General features: G+C 32.3%; 4 protein-coding genes across 5 annotated transcripts; 2 read left to right on the top strand and 2 right to left on the bottom strand.

The window, feature by feature from the left end:
* Nucleotides 1-9,960, top strand: LOC111423803 (homeobox protein Mohawk). Of its 2 annotated transcripts, XM_023057182.2 has the most exons (4): nucleotides 1-127; nucleotides 546-624; nucleotides 819-978; nucleotides 8,877-9,960. In XM_023057182.2, the coding sequence occupies exons 2-4, from the start codon at nucleotides 548-550 to the stop codon at nucleotides 9,573-9,575; spliced, it is 936 nt and encodes a 311-aa protein (XP_022912950.1). In that variant the 5' UTR covers nucleotides 1-127; nucleotides 546-547; the 3' UTR covers nucleotides 9,576-9,960. The 2 variants fall into 2 exon arrangements, with proteins under 2 accessions (XP_022912950.1, XP_071053128.1); XM_071197027.1 differs by having other exon boundaries at nucleotides 124-624.
* On the bottom strand, nucleotides 9,950-11,015 carry LOC111423818 (WD repeat domain-containing protein 83). The gene is made up of 2 exons (XM_023057191.2): nucleotides 10,424-11,015; nucleotides 9,950-10,370 (listed from the first exon to the last, which is right to left on the bottom strand). The coding sequence occupies exons 1-2, from the start codon at nucleotides 10,959-10,961 to the stop codon at nucleotides 9,982-9,984; spliced, it is 927 nt and encodes a 308-aa protein (XP_022912959.1). The 5' UTR covers nucleotides 10,962-11,015; the 3' UTR covers nucleotides 9,950-9,981.
* LOC111423849 (mitochondrial ribosomal protein L10) lies at nucleotides 10,974-11,970 on the top strand. Its single transcript, XM_023057235.2, has 2 exons — nucleotides 10,974-11,112; nucleotides 11,211-11,970. Exons 1-2 carry the CDS (start codon nucleotides 11,091-11,093, stop codon nucleotides 11,924-11,926), a joined length of 738 nt encoding a protein of 245 aa, XP_022913003.1. The 5' UTR covers nucleotides 10,974-11,090; the 3' UTR covers nucleotides 11,927-11,970.
* LOC111423839 (RNA polymerase III subunit RpII33) lies at nucleotides 11,966-16,680 on the bottom strand. Its single transcript, XM_023057225.2, has 4 exons — nucleotides 16,516-16,680; nucleotides 16,050-16,465; nucleotides 15,854-15,997; nucleotides 11,966-12,204 (listed from the first exon to the last, which is right to left on the bottom strand). Exons 1-4 carry the CDS (start codon nucleotides 16,599-16,601, stop codon nucleotides 12,026-12,028), a joined length of 825 nt encoding a protein of 274 aa, XP_022912993.1. The 5' UTR covers nucleotides 16,602-16,680; the 3' UTR covers nucleotides 11,966-12,025.
* Nucleotides 16,681-16,779: the final 99 nt, after the last annotated feature.

Below are 16,779 nucleotides of genomic sequence, written 5' to 3'. Positions count from 1 at the left end.
GAAAATAAAACGCTTGCAGCGCGAGATGTCCCCAGAATTAACTAGTTGTTATTCGGTGTCGGTTGCAAACACCATCTACAATCAAATCTAGTTTTGAATAATAATAAGCCACAAAACAATTAAACAGGTAAATACCCAATCCTTCATTTTCCTTAATTTTAATATGATTCTGTCTTGTGAATTTATTTTCCATGAATAAATACGGTTTCAGTTTTTGTGCGGTTCATGTTTTATGAGTCACGTTGCTCATTTACACAGTTTTAACGCGATGATGTTTTTTGAAAACAACGCTTAGAAATTGCCACCAAACTAACCCGTTAAAACGTAAATGTTACTTTAAATGTTCATAAATGTTTTTGGGGATATAATTTTTGAAGCAATTTGTCCGAAAAATTGACATAGGCTAACTTACAAGATTTGTTTCATGAGTAGGCCATCTTGTTTTCACTCTTATTCAACAAGGCGATCGTGTTAACGCTATTTTTAAACTCGAACCGAGATTACATATGTATTTTCTTGTCTTTTTCTTATATCGTCCGGCATAGACATGGACGAAAGGGTCGTCATCGCTGATAACGGAAAGGAACGATCGAGGCGACCTGTTAGAAATAAGAAATACAACAGGTCAGCTTGATATGGTTCGTGTGATTTTGCTGTTTTTCTGATGATCCTAAAATTATTATTTAATACTAAAAATGGTTTTTGTATTTTTTTTGTTCTTGTTTATTTATTTTTTAACCAACGTGTGATGAAAATTGAAAATCTTTCTCGAAACGATATTTAAGTTTAAGACGAAACCAAAAAAAAACGGATTTCAGGAGAAATTTTGGGGAAGAACGGCGACCACCTAAACGACTTTTTACACCGGAAATTAAAAGGTTCCTCAAAGGATGGTTGGTGAGGAGACGAGATAATCCTTATCCGAATCGGGATGAAAAAAAAGCTTTGGCTCTCCAAACAGGATTAACTTATATTCAAGTAAGAATATTTTTTTAAAGTCTTTTTAACAAATTTTTTAATAAATCCAAACTATTACACTAATTAACTTTTGTTTAAATTAACATTGCGGTTTCATTGAAACATAACACTTGCAAAAAAACATAATTACTATCTAGAACATGTTAAGAGACACATTACAGAACATTTATTCGAGAGGATTTTGAAATGATTTCTAGAGGAGTTAACAAATATATCCAGAAATTTCTGGATTTAGGTTAGATTTCTTAGATTCTCACAAGTTTTCCAAAGATGTTCAGAGAATTTTAAGAATTACCATAAACATTCAAAGGTTTATGTTGTTTATATCAAATTTCCCAATGATATTTAGCGAATGTTATGGATTTCCATAAATATTTAAGAATTTTTGAAGATTTTCTAGGATACTTAATTGTTTTCAGAATATTTTCAAAGATTTCAAAAATTTATGAATTCTATGTATATCCAAAAATATTCAAAAAAGTTTAATAATTTTCTTGGTTATTGGTTCTTGGTGATTTTATTAAATTTGAAAGTTTTATAAAGATTTTTAGACTTTCCAGAAAATGTCAAAACATTTTTTGAGAAGAGGTGATTTATTAGCTCATCATCAAACTTTGACATATGATAGCTAATCCAATTAGCAAAAAAAAATGTTAATGACCATATGTCCTATTTCAATTATTTACGAAATTATAACACTTTAAAGTTTCCTGCAGCAAATTTATTAATAGTCGGTAAAATCTAACATTCAACACAAACAAAGTTGTCATTGTAATATGTCAGTTTGCTGTAAGGTTTAATTATTACATACAAGAAGAAACTCAAATCTACGCTTATAGCACTGAAGAGTAAGCTGATATAATTTTCGTGTATGGTTTTTGCAATGGAAATGTTCGACACTCAGTACGAGAATATCAAGAAAGATTTCCACATCGTCATTTGCCATATTATTCAGTTTTTAGCGATTCTTTCAGAAAACTTCGAGAAACAGGTAATGCTGCTCCAGCAAAAGCTATTGATTGAAGCTATCATTGATAATTCTTCCATCAGCACTCGAAGAATAGCACACAACATACAGGTAAGTCAAAATTTTGCATGGCGCGTATTGAACGGCAAAGTCCTTCATCTGCATCGTAAACAGAATGTTATGCTCTACAGCCAGGAGATAATCAGCAATGGTTAGCATTTTGTGAATGGTTATTGCAGCAATATGCCCAAAATAATGACTTCATTTCAAATGTTCGCTGGACAGATGAATCATGTTTTACACGAGATGGTATAAATATTTACCATAATGAACATATCTGGGCATTACAAAATCCGCATGCGATTAGACCAAGGAAATTTCAACAACGTTTCAGCATCAACGTTTGGGGTAGAATATGTAACAACAGTTTACTAGGTTTGCATGTACTTGATGGACATTTTTTGATTTACTTGAAGATATACCTCTTAATGTAATTCAAAATATGTGGTACCAGCACGATGGTGCCTCACCTCATCGCGGAAGAGTAGTTGTCGAGTGGTTAAACCAATATTTTCCACACAAGTGGATTGGTAATAATGGTCCATTTGCTTGGCCACCTAGATCCCCCGACCTTAATCCATTGGGTTTCTACTTATGGGGTTAAATGAAACAAATTGTGTATAATGTGGAAATTAACACACGAGAACAGTTATTAAACAGAATACAAATGGCTGATACTGAAATAAGAAATCAACCAGACATTTTAATTCGGCTGAAGAATTCTTTAATTCGTCGTTGTGAAGCATGTATTCTAGCAGGAGGCTATTTTGAACAATATTTGTAATATTTATGTGATTTAAAAAAAAATGTAGCAGTTAATTATGATATAAAAATTAAAATTTTAAAGTGTTATAATTTCGTAAATAATTGAAGTAGGACATAATTCAACATTTTTTTTTGGTAATTGGATTAGCTATCATATGTCAAAGTTTGATGGTGAGCTAATAAATCACCCTGTAGAACATGTTAAAAGACACATTACAGAACATTTATTCGAGAGGATTTTGAAATGATTTCTAGAACTCCTCTAGAAATAATATATACAAATAATATATCCAGAAATTTCTGGATTTAGGTTAGATTTCTTAGATTTTCACAAGTTTTCCAAAGATGTTCAGAGAATTTTAAGAATTACCATAAACATTCAAATGTTTATGTTGTTTATATCAAATTTCCCAATGATATTTAGCGAATTTTATGGATTTCCCTAAATATTATAGAATTTTTGAAGATTTTCTTAATTGTTTTCAGAATATTTTGAAAGATTTCAAAAATTTATGAATTCTATACATATCCAAAAATATTTAGAAAAGTTTAATAATCTCCTTGCTTATTATCAATGGTTATTATCTTGATTTTATTAAATTTGAAAGTTTTATAAAGATTTTTAGACAATCCAGAAATTTTTGAGAAGAGTTTTCCCAATATATTCTAAAGAGTATTTCAAAATCATACAGGGTTAGTCATAAAGAATACTAAATCCGAATACCGGAGATACTAGACACCAAAATATGACGATTTAACCTACTAGCAATCTACGAGCAATAACAAAGCAAGTTTCAAATTAATATTTCTCATGCTCGAAAACATAAAACTACCAAATTTTATGTTAATAGTACAAAAAGCTTCAAAATTATCAAGAAATTTCGAAATAAGACTTTCAACACCCTGTGCCTCGAAAACCACTAACATTTGTATAAGAGATGTTAGGTTAAATCATCATATTTTGGTGTGTAGTATTTCCGGTATTCGGATTTCCCATTCTTTCTGGCTCACCCTGTATAATTATATTCTCAAAAGTATTTCTAACAATGTCTTGGGATTTTCAAGAAAATTGAAGAATTTTCTCAGGTTTTGTGAAGTTCTTCTTCCTCTTTCCGGAAGGTCACTTGTCCTACCCATTCTATCCTACAATCTATTCCTTTCTATTGGTGAAACGTGCTCGTAAAGTCTCCTGTGTGCGCGAATCCATTTTACCATATCTTCCGTACCATATTAATTTAGAATTTCTTCTCCTATGATCCCATAATATGTTTTGCAGTGGTTGTTCTTAAAATCACCATCTCGTTGGTACACAGTGTGTATCAACGAGATTTGATACACAACCCCAGAGTGACCTAGCACTCTGGGGTTGCTGGCAATGAAGCGGCGGATTAGCTAGCACGAGAGGGCATCGCTAAAGTGTTTGTGGAGCTAGCAGTTGGTATATCATTTGTGATGGCCAAACAGGAATGGACTGTGGGCTGAAGAGACTTCGCCTACTCCCGCAGTGAATCGTATTAGCTGATTCGTTGCTTGAGTGCTGCCTTCATTCATCAATAGTTGCTATTAATCATGTGCGGTGTTCTTTCTTAAATTACTGTATTGTCGACTCCGAGACCTGTAACGAATGGCTCATATGTCGAATCATATTAATCGATTCGCTATTACTATGTTTCTTCCATTCGTCAATAGAACCGTGAATCATGTAGTGCCGTGTTAATTCAAAAGCAGCGAATGCTTTAAAACCATTCGCGAAATAGATATTTGAAAAGTTGAGTTGAACGCATTGAATTTTAAAAATTTTGCTGAAAAAGTGCAAAACTTGTACAAAGTTGTCTAAAAATTATCAAAAATGTTCCAAATGAGTTTAAAATTATTTAAAAGCCCAAAATGTGTCCAAAATCATTTAATGTTGACTATGTAATGTAATAGTATATTAAAAAACAAGTTTCGTAAGACACGCTTGAAATGCACGAATTCAAGTTGAAAAACGAGTGGCGAAGCCACGAGTTTTTTAATGAATGAGTGCTTTAAGTCTTACGAAACGTGTTTTTTATGCTATTTTTTGTAATTCGCGTTTTTATCCTTTTTTTTAACAAAAATAAAATAAATTTTGACAATGTAGGGAAATAGGTATGTAACAGTTGGTTACACCGTAACACTTGAAAATAGAAATTTGAATTAACAATTAGAAATTGTCAAAACACAAAATGTATTCACCTGAAAAAAATGTTTCATGTACATCTCCCAATATAAGAGAAATTGCTCAGAGTTCAATGTCCTCATCATTATAGACCTTGCATTCGATGGTAAGAACGTGTTTAAACATCCATAAACAAAAATTGTCACATTGACAACTAGAAAAATTAATGACCCAATGTCACCAACTTGAACTGGTTCCATAAACTGTTACTAAAATCTCATTACAGCACCCGTTTGAGTACTGTTAGAGCTTTCGTTACCGTCGCGAATTAGAAAAACTTATTTAATTATTTAAAATCGCAAAAATTTGTATTAACTACGTAAACACAGCTTGTATTATCTTTCATTTTTTAACATTGTAAAACTTTTATGTTTTAATTCAAAAATTGTGAATGGTTTTTTCGAGATAAAATTAGTAGTCATTTTGGATACATTGGAAAACAAGGATTATTCAAGGGAATTTAGATAATTTTAGACACATTTTGATAATTCTAAATTCAATTTGATCATTTTAGGCAATTTTATAAAATTTTGCGCTTTTAATTAATTTTGAACAAGTATACATAATTTCAGTTACATTTTGAACTATTTTGTGAAATTTTGATAATTTTAGATACGTTTTGAATATTTTAGACAATTTTGTATAAAATTAAAATGTGTGAAATTGGGTTGGGTTGTCTTTATTTAACAAAAGCATATTTCCGGTGCTACAAATATTGAAAAAACGACATTTGTCACAAACATTCTACAAAGATTGAGCTTTAGTTTACATCTAACTTGATCACTTTAGCTTAATTAGGGACGCAGTTATCAATTTTTTTTAAACTAGTTGTTTTTTGAAACAAATTGGGTTGGGTTGCCTTTATTTAAAAAAATCACATTTCCGGTGCTACAAATAATTAATTAATCTTCTGCGAGTAAAGGATAACTTAAATAACTTTGGATAAATTTAAATCGTGTCTTAAATTCAACTTAACATTACTTTGATTATGTTCGGTATACAAAAGCACTACTGTGTACGTGAGGCAATGAATCATTTTAAACGATTCGCTGCTTTTCGTTAGACTAGAGAGATGCCTACTGCTTGATGTTGTAGAACAACACTGCACCATTACTATTGATTTGAGCAGGCGTTGTACACAGTCACTTTGGTCTCGGTAAATATTAGATCTGTTTTGGTTCTCTAGTTCTCTAGTTTTGAACAGTTCTGCACCTTTCCGCGCATACGTATAATATGCAATATGCATGGACAGAAAGTTTCAGAACTGTACAGAACTTTTAAACCAACTCAATTCTGACTGACTTATTCACAAATTTTCTCACGTTATACTTGAGTTCTCCATAAGACGACATATACGCCCAAATAAGTGTGGACTGTTACTTGCACTATCATGTGTTCGTTCACTTTTAGTTTATAACTCTGCCCATCTCTAGCTATTATCATAATTTTCGTTTTTGTATGCATTGTCATTGTCAATATTGCGTGGTCAGCGTAGCATATGATTTTTAGCTATCCGTATTATACCTTACACACTTATTCTATGATCTCGTCCATTAAGTTGTTGAAGAGCAGTGAGCTGACTCTATTAGCCTGCCTCACATCCACATTAAAGGGTATTTCTTTAATTGTGGTGACATTGTTTATATTAGGTTGACTTTGCTTTCTCCCCTACTTGGTTTACTACAAAAACCGCGTCGACCTTTAACCTGTTTTCTAGGATGCAAAATTTTCGGTAATTGTCTGAGGATATTCCTTTCTTAAAGAGTTCAATAGTGATACCGTTTATCCAGCTGTCTGAAGCTTCTATATCCTGCACTTCAACAGCTCATTAGGGCTTTTTATCTGTAGTGCCATTTCCTCCGTTGTGAACTGTTCTATTTCTTCAACTTCCGCAGCATCTGCTTTCTCTAGTCTTACTTTTTCAGTAGATATTACATCATCATTTTTCTTTCTGTACACAAACCTTGAAAGTGGCTGCTTCACTTGACCGTTGAAATGTTATTTTAAGTCACTGTTCCGTTTATTTTCCTTTTTTGTTGATCTCAACATTTCCCAGATTTGCATTTTTGATTTTTTTGCTAAACTCCCCCAATGTACTCTCTTTATCTCTGTTATTCTGTTGTTTGCTGTGTTCCTTATGTGTGTGTATTTGATGTAGTTTCTTGGTGTTTTGTTGGATTTATGCATTAAGTGGACCTTCTTCTTACGTAGGCATAACAGTTTTAACTCTGCTGAGCCAAGGGTTTTTATGCATGCTTCTTTTTATCAAATTCCGCTGATATTATTTGTTGTGTCTTGCTGCCGAATGGTATACCTTTAATTTTTTGGGCAAAGCGCCGATTATACAGGTGTGTCAAATGTCTAGATATAGCCAATAATTTCGCCATTTGTGGTTTTAAAGAAAAATGTTTCAAATACGCATTTTTTGTCGGTATTTGCTTGTTTGTGTTGTTTTTGTTTCGTTGCTATGGCAACCAATATTGTTATTTTAAATGGGATGCATATGTTTTTTTGCATACTTTGATAGAGGATAAGTCCCTCTATGCCAGGGGTGGGCAAAGTTTAATGTTCAATGATCGACGTAAATGTTACCTGGTTAATGGCGATCGACATTTTCAGAAATAGGAAAAAAATAACGCATTGAATGGTAATTAAATTATTTATTCATATCAATATATATAATTCATTTTTTGGATGTGGACGCATGGCATTCCATTTTATCACTGAGTTTATTAAAATTAGGTTTATATTCACTAAATAGTATTTGAAAAACTTTTGTGATCTCCTGCCGATCTCTTCGCGATCGACTGTTTGCCCACCTCTGCTCTATGCGATGAACATATCAAATCATATGGTTGTATAAGAAAAAAATCGGGAAAAATGCGTTTTCTGAAAATATTAAATCGCCGTGACAGCTTTAAATGTCAAAAAATGACAGCAAAGATATATTTTGCGTATGTGCATAGCGTTTTAAGCTACTGCAGCTTCGTTTGGAATCCCCAATATCAAATACCAGAATTGACATGATTCAAAAGAAATTCCTAAAGTATCTATGTTTTAAAAGCAACATTTGTGCCTCCTTCAACTTCTTATCGCTCCGTCAACGTCGTTCATGTGGAAATGGTTTGACATTCCATAAAATCATTAATGGTAGTATTGATTCTCATAGCCTTTTTGAAGTCGTTAATTTTCGTGTTCTTCCCCGGCGTCTTTGGCTCGATTATTTATTTTACATGCCTACTCCTTGTACGAATGTCTTCCCATGTCTTCCAGAACTCTCCCATGTTGTGAATGGCGCGCACGTGCGACCATTTGCATCGTAGAGCGGAATTTGATGTCTTTTGCGACTCGCTATCATGATAATTAGTTTATATACGTAAATTCTATATATTTTGATGTATTTTTCTCGGGTTCGTCCCGTTTCCATGCTCAACTGTATGTATTAAATAAATAAAGTAAATATAGAATCAAAAATCAATATTTAGAGGCTGTAGTCGACAGCACTCCTCTCATCAATATTATATATTCCATATGATAAAAAGCTTGTCTTTTAATGATGCTGCTCGGATTTTTGCAATTTTTGTCGTGTATTATCTTAAACCAAAAAAGTTTTTATAAAAATCTCTGTTTCCATAACATAAAGAGATAAAAACCTTTCACATCACTTCATTTAGATAGAATGTTGTGTTATTTGAGATAGTAGCAAGCTCAAACAACTTTGCATTAAATTAGTATCAATTACATTTTCAGACATTATCTTGATCAGTTGATAAAAAGTGTAAGATAAGAGCTATACTGCGGCTTGTTGTCGGTAGATCTTTTGTGGTGAAACGATTGATAAATTATTGTTTTTATATAATCACATAAGATTACCAACTTAACTGAGATTTCTTGTATTTATTTTAGGTATGTAATTGGTTTGCAAATTGGCGAAGAAAATTAAAAAATGCGGGAAAAGAACCACAAAGAAAAACTTGGGGTTACTTAATTAAAACCTACAACAGTCAAGTTCAAGGAAACGTAGAACATTTTAGTATTTGTTCCGATGATAGCATCTGGGAAGATGATAGCGTTCAACATCATTCCGTTGAAATAGATGCTGAACAGTACGAAGATTTCGTTCGGCAAAATTCGTTTGCACGGGAAAACGACGAATTTCTCGATAAAAATCTTTTGGATCATTGTTATACGATAGAAGGTGAGAATAATAACATTCAAGCTCAATGCTATTATATCAGTTCAACCACGGAAAACGATATTCAAGAAGTTCCTCAGCAAGCAAATAAATATAAAAGTCATATTATGGAGAAATATTTAAGAGATTGCCAAAAGGTTGAAAATACGTCTTCAAATAATAATAATTATGAGGATGAAATCGCTAAACCCTCTATTATATCGAAATGGAGGGAAAGTGCAGCTAATTTTAGACCGAGTGAAAAAAATTATTTGCATTGGACGTTGACGAAAACGCAAAAAAAGAAGAAAATTAAGAATAATTATGATGGGGGGAATTATCAACAACATGGGAGAGAAGAATTAGATGCAGCTGAGACTTTAACTAGATTAGCAAACGCTTATAACGCAAATTTTGCCATTAATGTCTAAAATAAAGTCTTTGGCATTTATTTAGTCTAAAGTACAAGAATTTTCGTGTGCTTATATTTTAAAAATAACTACAATTGCGAATATTCAATTTGAACCATTAAATCTCATTATTTATTCACTTAAATTTTACATTAACATATAAAATATGTTTTAAGGTTAAATTGCATTAATGGTTTAAATGTTGTTTGCAACTGTACTTTTTTGTTATTACCCCCAACGTTCCAATTACTGTCAAAATCCATTGAGATTAGACGAGAGTTTTTTGAAATGCTCAATTTTATTTCAATTTGTACTGTGATTTGTATTGTTTTTCTGATTATGTTTGATTAAAAATTGTTATTAATACAAAAATTCAAAGTTAATAAAAAGAGTAATACAATACAAATTCTTTTTTTTGTTCCTATTACTAATCATCATTAACAATAGAATTTAATACTTGTAAATCACTGGGTTTTCCCCAAACTTTAACAGTGTGAACAGAAGCGGTCATTACAATATCCTTCCTAGGATGAACACATAAAGAATTCAACACTTTTCTAAATGTATGTTCATATCTTTTGATCACTTTACCAGAAACTAAATCCCAGCACCACATTTCTCCAGTGATTGAACCAGAAATAACAATGCTGTCATTGGCCATTACTGAACTTTCAACATTTATATCTTCAGTTTTATGTCCAATGTATTCAGATAACATCTCTCCTGTTATTTTATCGAATAATTTCACACTGTTATCAGCTGTACTTACCAAAATACATTGACCATCATTGGTTATATTAACAGAAGTTATGGCAGCTTAAAAAAATTATATAAATCACTAAATATCAATAAAAATCAACAAATTTTACCTCCTATAAAATCAGAAAACATCTGTCCATTACGTATATCATATCTTCTTATTGAACAATCAATAGAACCTGTTAAAATTTCATAATCTGTTACTTGAACAGAACTGATACAATCTTTAGCATCATTTAAAGTTTGGACAGGTTCGTTTCTTCGCGATTTTAAATCCCAAATCATCACAGTGTTATCATGACTTCCAGATATCGCCAAGGTAGATTCCTCATTGAATTTGACTGAAGAAACAGTGCTGGCATGACCTCGAAATCGCCTTAATGGTTGCCCTGTTGAGACATCCCAAAGAATAACCGATTTATCGCTCGAACAAGATATAATTTGCCCGCTATCGCATGATCCTGCCGCGTCTAAAACTTCATTTCCATGACCCCCATAAGTTTTTAAACAAAGGCTTTTATAAGGATTCCAAAGTTTTAATTTCTTATCTGAACCGCATGTTAAACAATAAGCTCCATCAACATTAAATCGAACCGCTCTTATAGCTCCTTGATTGCAATCTATTGTATTAATACATTCTAAATCCATTTTTAATTTTTTGAATTAAGTGAGGTTAAGTTTGTTTTTGACATATGTTGAGTGATATAACCTCAAAAAAAGGATAAAAATTGTGTTTTTTCAATAAAATCTAAATATATTTGAAAAATATATCAGAAAATGTTATCAATTATACGGACAGGTTAGTTTAAATGTTATTATAAAGTTTAGATTAAAACAATAATATAAAATTATATATAACATAACCTCAAATTAAATAAAAATTTTGGTTTTTTTTAGAAATTTTACGCCCAACAAACGCTTTAAATCAAATAAAACGATTTAGAGGTAAAATAAACATTCAAAGACCGAAACCTCCTCATTTTGAAAAAGCTAAAATGATAGCTTTAACACAGCAATATTTTAAAAAGAAAGAACGAAAACCTTTATATGAATCATGTGAAAAAGATGTGAAATACTCTAATAAAGACACCGAGGAAGAAAACCCCTACCAAAGGATTTTAGCTAATGAATTATTGGGGAACTTTAATGGAGCAAAAATGATTATATTTTTTCATAAAAACCCTATCAGTGGAGACGATGAGGTTATGGCAAGAGTATTGTTTAAAAAGCAGGATATGTTACTAAAAGGATGTGGGAAAAAAACCTTAGAAATGGCAGTGAAAGGAACTAAATTCGAGAATATCTTGGATTTTTATGTGTCACATAACATGATTTTATTTTCTCCTCAAGTAGAAATTAAAAAAGTGTTAAATATTAATAAAAAATACCCCGCTTTAATTTTATTAGCTGCGATTGTTGAAGGAAAATTTCTAAACAGGGATGATTTAATGAAATATGCAGCAATCCCTAATTTAATTACAGCCCAATCTGAATTTGTACAAACTTTAAATAACGTTGGTGGTCATTTAGCTTCACAATTAAACGCTCGATCAAATATCATGGTTTCACAACTTCAAGAAAGGATTAAGCAGTTAGAGGAAGAGAAAAAATAATGTTAGCGAGTTTTCAATATTAATAATTAAATTAAAACATAAAATTACTTGTTTTATTTATACCTAAAAGGTTACAATACAAATTCTTAAAACTAATTTTTATATAGCAAGGGCATCCGTTTGTAATTCATGACTGAGTTGAGTTTGAAGGTTGGATAATTTATCCTTTAACATAGCTACACCCATGGTTACAATATTATCAGGTTTTAATGCACCAGAAGATTCCACATTAAAGAAAAACTTGTTTGGTTTTGCTTCTGGGTTATAAGATGATTCATCTAAAACAAAAATAAATAATAAATAAAGAATCGTTACTTGCTTAGTCCTGTCCTCTTTGCTTTGTACACTGCAGACATAGAAGACGGATGGGGGAGGGGGGATCGGAAGGAGGAAGGTGCATGCACTGGCATATGTTGCCCTCGCGATCCTGGTAGTGATCAGGGCAACAAACAGCAGCTTTAAATATATGGACGAGTGGCAAGTGAAGAAAGCAATTGAATTGTTAAAACCTGGTTATAATCCCCCTTTGGGCTAAACAATTTCTACGACACTTTTGGAACAAATTTATAAAGAAGAGAAAACGGCGTGAATGAACCTATAGTATAAATGCGCTAGCATAACCACTGAAACTGCACACTCTTTTTTATATGAAACTATATGTAGATACATCCGGAAATCCCTATATAAGCGACTATTTAACTGATATTGCATGCAATATGATTTCCTCATGTAAATCAAAATACAACTGTAATGTCACATCACTTGTTACAGATAATACTGCTAATATAGCGCCAATGAGAAGAACCATACAAGAGAAATTGCACCAATGATAACTTATGGGTGTTCAGCTCACCTTTTAAACCTACTTTGCAAAGATTTAGAAGTAACAAATATTAAGGAGCACGTTACACAAATTATAAAATATTTTAGAAATAACCAATTAGCTAGAGCCAAATACAGACAGCTTGATGGAAAAGCATTTGTGCTGCCAAGTGATGTGAGGTGGAATAGTATGGCAGATTGTTTGGAAGTATATGTAAGCCAATGGGAGAAACTATTAAAAGTGTGTGACGAGAATAAAAAGGAAATAGACTCTACAATATACAAAAATGTTTCAAACATACTGTTCAAACATCAGTAAAAATGAAAGTTTTTGATAAACTGTGTAGCATTACCGTCACAGAACCCACCTGATTTGGGCAAAATCAATAGCATTTTATAAACTAAAACGGCTAGATCCAAAAACTTAGTTGAAAAATGATGAACTCTAAGATACGCAACTTTGCCCCCATTTAACCATTTCTATATCTCTTATGGTTTCTGAGATCCCAATAATGGGGGTCGATTTCAAGTTCAAATATTTGTTTTTATCATTATACCATGGCGTTGTCATGAAAATTATTATTGTTTATATTTGGAATAAAACTTCAGTTTGTTTCATCATTTCATAGCGAAAGCACGTATTTTTATTTGTTTTTAAATGAGGTTATACTAGTGGATGTTGTCTAACATCTGTAGAAAAAGAGGAGGCTTTAAATACAATAAAGGAAATGTACGCCAATACCGGTTTACTACCGCTAACTATAAAACTACAAGCAAAAATAGAACCATTTTTATCAGTAATGTTTTCAGAATAAGTCTTAAGTAATGTAAGTGCTTTAGAATGGTGGATGTCACAAAAACATATTGCTGAAGTAGAGAAGGTACTGCCAATATTAAAGCAATTTTGGTGTGCAGTTTATTCATCAGCTTCTGTTGAGGGAATATTTTCAACATTTAGGCATGTTCACTCTACGAAACAAGTTAGGTGTTGTCTTAGCGAGACCGGTCATTAGACGTTTCTGGGATTCTGGCCAAAATAAAAATTTGAGAATTCAGACTTAAGTATTATCAATTGCGTTCTCTTCGACTAAAATATTTTCAGATTTCAAGCACTTCCGGTTATACCGGAAGACGCCACCTAATTTGTTTTTTCAAATGGAATAGCATGTATATTTTTACATATTTGGATTTGTCTGTTTTCAATGTTTATAAATAACTTTACTTTTTGCAATTTGATTCGGCCGTTCTCGAATTATTCGAATTTTTCTAGAAAAATCTGCTCCAGCAGACATTTGTTCAAAAAATCAGAGAACACTCGATTTTTGGGATATCAATTTAGGATTCAGAACATGCTTAAGCAACATGATGGAGTATGTTTTGGCTGCCTAGACTTTACTATGGCACGTTAACTTTTCGAAATTTGGAAGTTTTAACTTAATTTTTTTAAATGGCACACCCCGTATTTTACTACTTAGTCGCCTTCGGTGTCTCATTCTACACCTTTTATATTCCATATGAATAGTTATATTATATTAACGAAAATGATAAAGTTCTGTAAAGGGGGTCGAAGGAAAACTGACGACTGGAGATGGGAGGGGAGGGTGATTAGTGATTAAGGAAGTGATGGAGTACACATACTGGGGCTACACAGTTAAAGAGACCAACAAAGAGGGAGGATATTGGAATGTTGGCTGCGAGAGCGAATAAGGTTATGGGACAGGTTTGGACAGACGATATTTGGGAAAGATGTGAGAAAAAGGAAATTAATGTTTGAAAGCTTGCTAAAAAGCGTAATGATGTATGGGGTGGAGATATGGGGATGGAAGGAACAAGGGCTCTTAGAGGATGTGGGTGTTGAGGTTGGCTAGGGAGACTCAGGGATATACAGGTCTTCGTAAATTGATGCGAAGAATTTCAAGGAGTGATTTTTCAGCAAAAATTATGGAGGGTCTTTCATATAACTTTTTCCCCACCGAGTTACAGCAATCTAAAGTTAGGAGAAAAAATTGTTTTTGTTTACTAAATCCACTATGGAGGTATTTAGAAGAATGAAATTTGGCAGATAAATAATAAATAAATAAAGTGACGATTTTTATAACCCTAAAATGTTATTACAAGGGGGTGAAAAAATCAACTCTTATAATACTTTGCATCAAAACTTTTTAATGCGTCTCGTTTTTATCTTTAAAAACTTGATTTAAATAGAGGGATTCAATACATGTTCAACTTTTTTGTGTCTTGTCATTTTCTCCTAAAATTGATACTTTGATCACAAAAAAATAAAATAATACACGCTCAGGTGAATTAATTCATAGATTGATTATTATAAGTCAAAAAAATGAAGTTATGTCAAATTGATCTCAGCATTATTTTATTTTTTGTGATCAAACTAACAATTAGTTAGTTGTAAAATGTCAAGAGATAAGAAAGTTGCAGATTTTTTACCTAAACTTTAGAGGGCTATAACTTGGAGGAGAAGGGGTTTTGAACAAAAGTTATATGAAAGACACCCCCATTAATTTTCGTTGAAAAATCACCCCATGAAATCTTTCGCATCAATTTAGAAACACCTGTATGTATAGTCAGGGAAGAAATGAAGGTAAATAAGGTGAGGGTGGAGACGGGTAAGCGAGCGGTGCGTTTTGAGGAGAGGGTGGAAGGTAGAGGACATTGTAAAATCTTGGGGGAGTGCTACAGACAAATTGAGGCAAGTAAGGGGCGTTATGGGTAGCGAAAAAGTTAGGAATACTACAGAAGGGTGGGATATTCAACTGAAGAAGTGAACAGGGAAAGAAAAGAGAGGATTGAGATGTGGAAACAACTGGAGAGCAGGGATGTGGGAATGCAAGAGGGAAGGACGGCGATAAGAGAAAGCAGGTATAATCCAAAATATAATAAAATTAATAAAAAAATAGAGGGGCTACCAAAGTAGGAGTGTAGTGAGTTGAAAGAGGTGAAACATGTAGGGAGACACTGAGAGGCTGGGAAAAGGGGTAGGATTTAGATTAGTTAGAGATAATGTAGTTCTTTTTTGTAATATTGTAATCTTCTGGAGACAATAAATTATTATTATTATATTAATTAAAAAATCGTAATAATTCTTACACTGATCTTCATCCAATTCGCTATATTCGCTTTTGGGCCATTCATCTGGTTTAGGAAACAAAGTATGTTTCATTGCATTATCTGGATCATATTCGAAACAAACTCCAGCAGTTGGATTCCATTTTGCATGTTCTTTTCCAAAACCTAAATGATAAAAATAAAAAAAACTTCTTCTCTTTACAAAACAAAAATTTACCTTTCTTAGCATAAGCTTTCATCTTTAGCTCTTGCCCCTTACGCAACTTAATAAGTAAAATTTCATCAGTATCACCATACTCAGCAGAATCTTCATCTCTATGCTTTGAAGTAACAGGTAAAACTCTCGAATCGCTTGATTTTAAATCAGCTGTTGTAACATGCCTAGTTTGATCATCAGTACATTTTACATCCAGCGTAAACTCAACACTACATTCTTGACAAAAATCGGTACAAATACAATCTCTTGGATATTGTAAACGTTGAACTACGTCGTCAGATATCAACGGAATTAAACCAATTCGATGCGCCAGGAATTCGTCACTTAAAACCGTCGAATTCGCCTCTAACTTTACCCAATCAATAGCCAAAGTTGGAGTTTCAGCTATTAAAACTCTTCTTATGCTATTCGCGACGCTAAATATTTAGGTTATGTTTAGTTTTGTTAGGTTATATTTAAAATTTACCTTAATTCGGTGTCTTCTATGTAAAACTTTACGTTTTCATCCGTTAAATCAGTTATGTGTACAGAAGGTTGATTAGCGTACGGCATTATTAAGAAAACTAATAACTTTGACGAAGAAATAACACAAATGACAGTTCTTCAAGACTTTGTTGTTGACGTTTTAATTGATGTATATTTGGTTGCCTATTTTATTTTAAATTAAATTTCTCCATAATTATTTTTGTCCATTTTATTTTAATTAAATTATTATTGTTTAACTAAAATA

Source organism: Onthophagus taurus, chromosome 6, assembly GCF_036711975.1.
Source record: "Onthophagus taurus isolate NC chromosome 6, IU_Otau_3.0, whole genome shotgun sequence".
NCBI lineage: Eukaryota > Metazoa > Arthropoda > Insecta > Coleoptera > Scarabaeidae > Onthophagus > Onthophagus taurus.
The sequence above is the reverse complement of the archived record's forward strand: the minus strand, read 5'-3'. Positions and strand labels throughout refer to the sequence as shown.

Coding starts and splice junctions, on each gene's coding strand:
- LOC111423803 (XM_023057182.2), top strand. CDS start 548: ATGGACGAAAGGGTCGTCATCGCTGATAACGGAAAGGAACGATCGAGG. Junction 625..818: donor AGAAATAAGAAATACAACAG/GTCAGCTTGATA, acceptor AACGGATTTCAG/GAGAAATTTTGGGGAAGAAC. Junction 979..8,876: donor CAGGATTAACTTATATTCAA/GTAAGAATATTT, acceptor TATTTATTTTAG/GTATGTAATTGGTTTGCAAA.
- LOC111423818 (XM_023057191.2), bottom strand. CDS start 10,961: ATGGATTTAGAATGTATTAATACAATAGATTGCAATCAAGGAGCTATA. Junction 10,371..10,423: donor GTTTTCTGATTTTATAGGAG/GTAAAATTTGTT, acceptor AATTTTTTTAAG/CTGCCATAACTTCTGTTAAT.
- LOC111423849 (XM_023057235.2), top strand. CDS start 11,091: ATGTTATCAATTATACGGACAG. Junction 11,113..11,210: donor GTTATCAATTATACGGACAG/GTTAGTTTAAAT, acceptor GGTTTTTTTTAG/AAATTTTACGCCCAACAAAC.
- LOC111423839 (XM_023057225.2), bottom strand. CDS start 16,601: ATGCCGTACGCTAATCAACCTTCTGTACACATAACTGATTTAACGGAT. Junction 15,998..16,049: donor GAAAGCTTATGCTAAGAAAG/GTAAATTTTTGT, acceptor TTTATCATTTAG/GTTTTGGAAAAGAACATGCA. Junction 12,205..15,853: donor CGAATTGGATGAAGATCAGT/GTAAGAATTATT, acceptor TTTTTGTTTTAG/ATGAATCATCTTATAACCCA.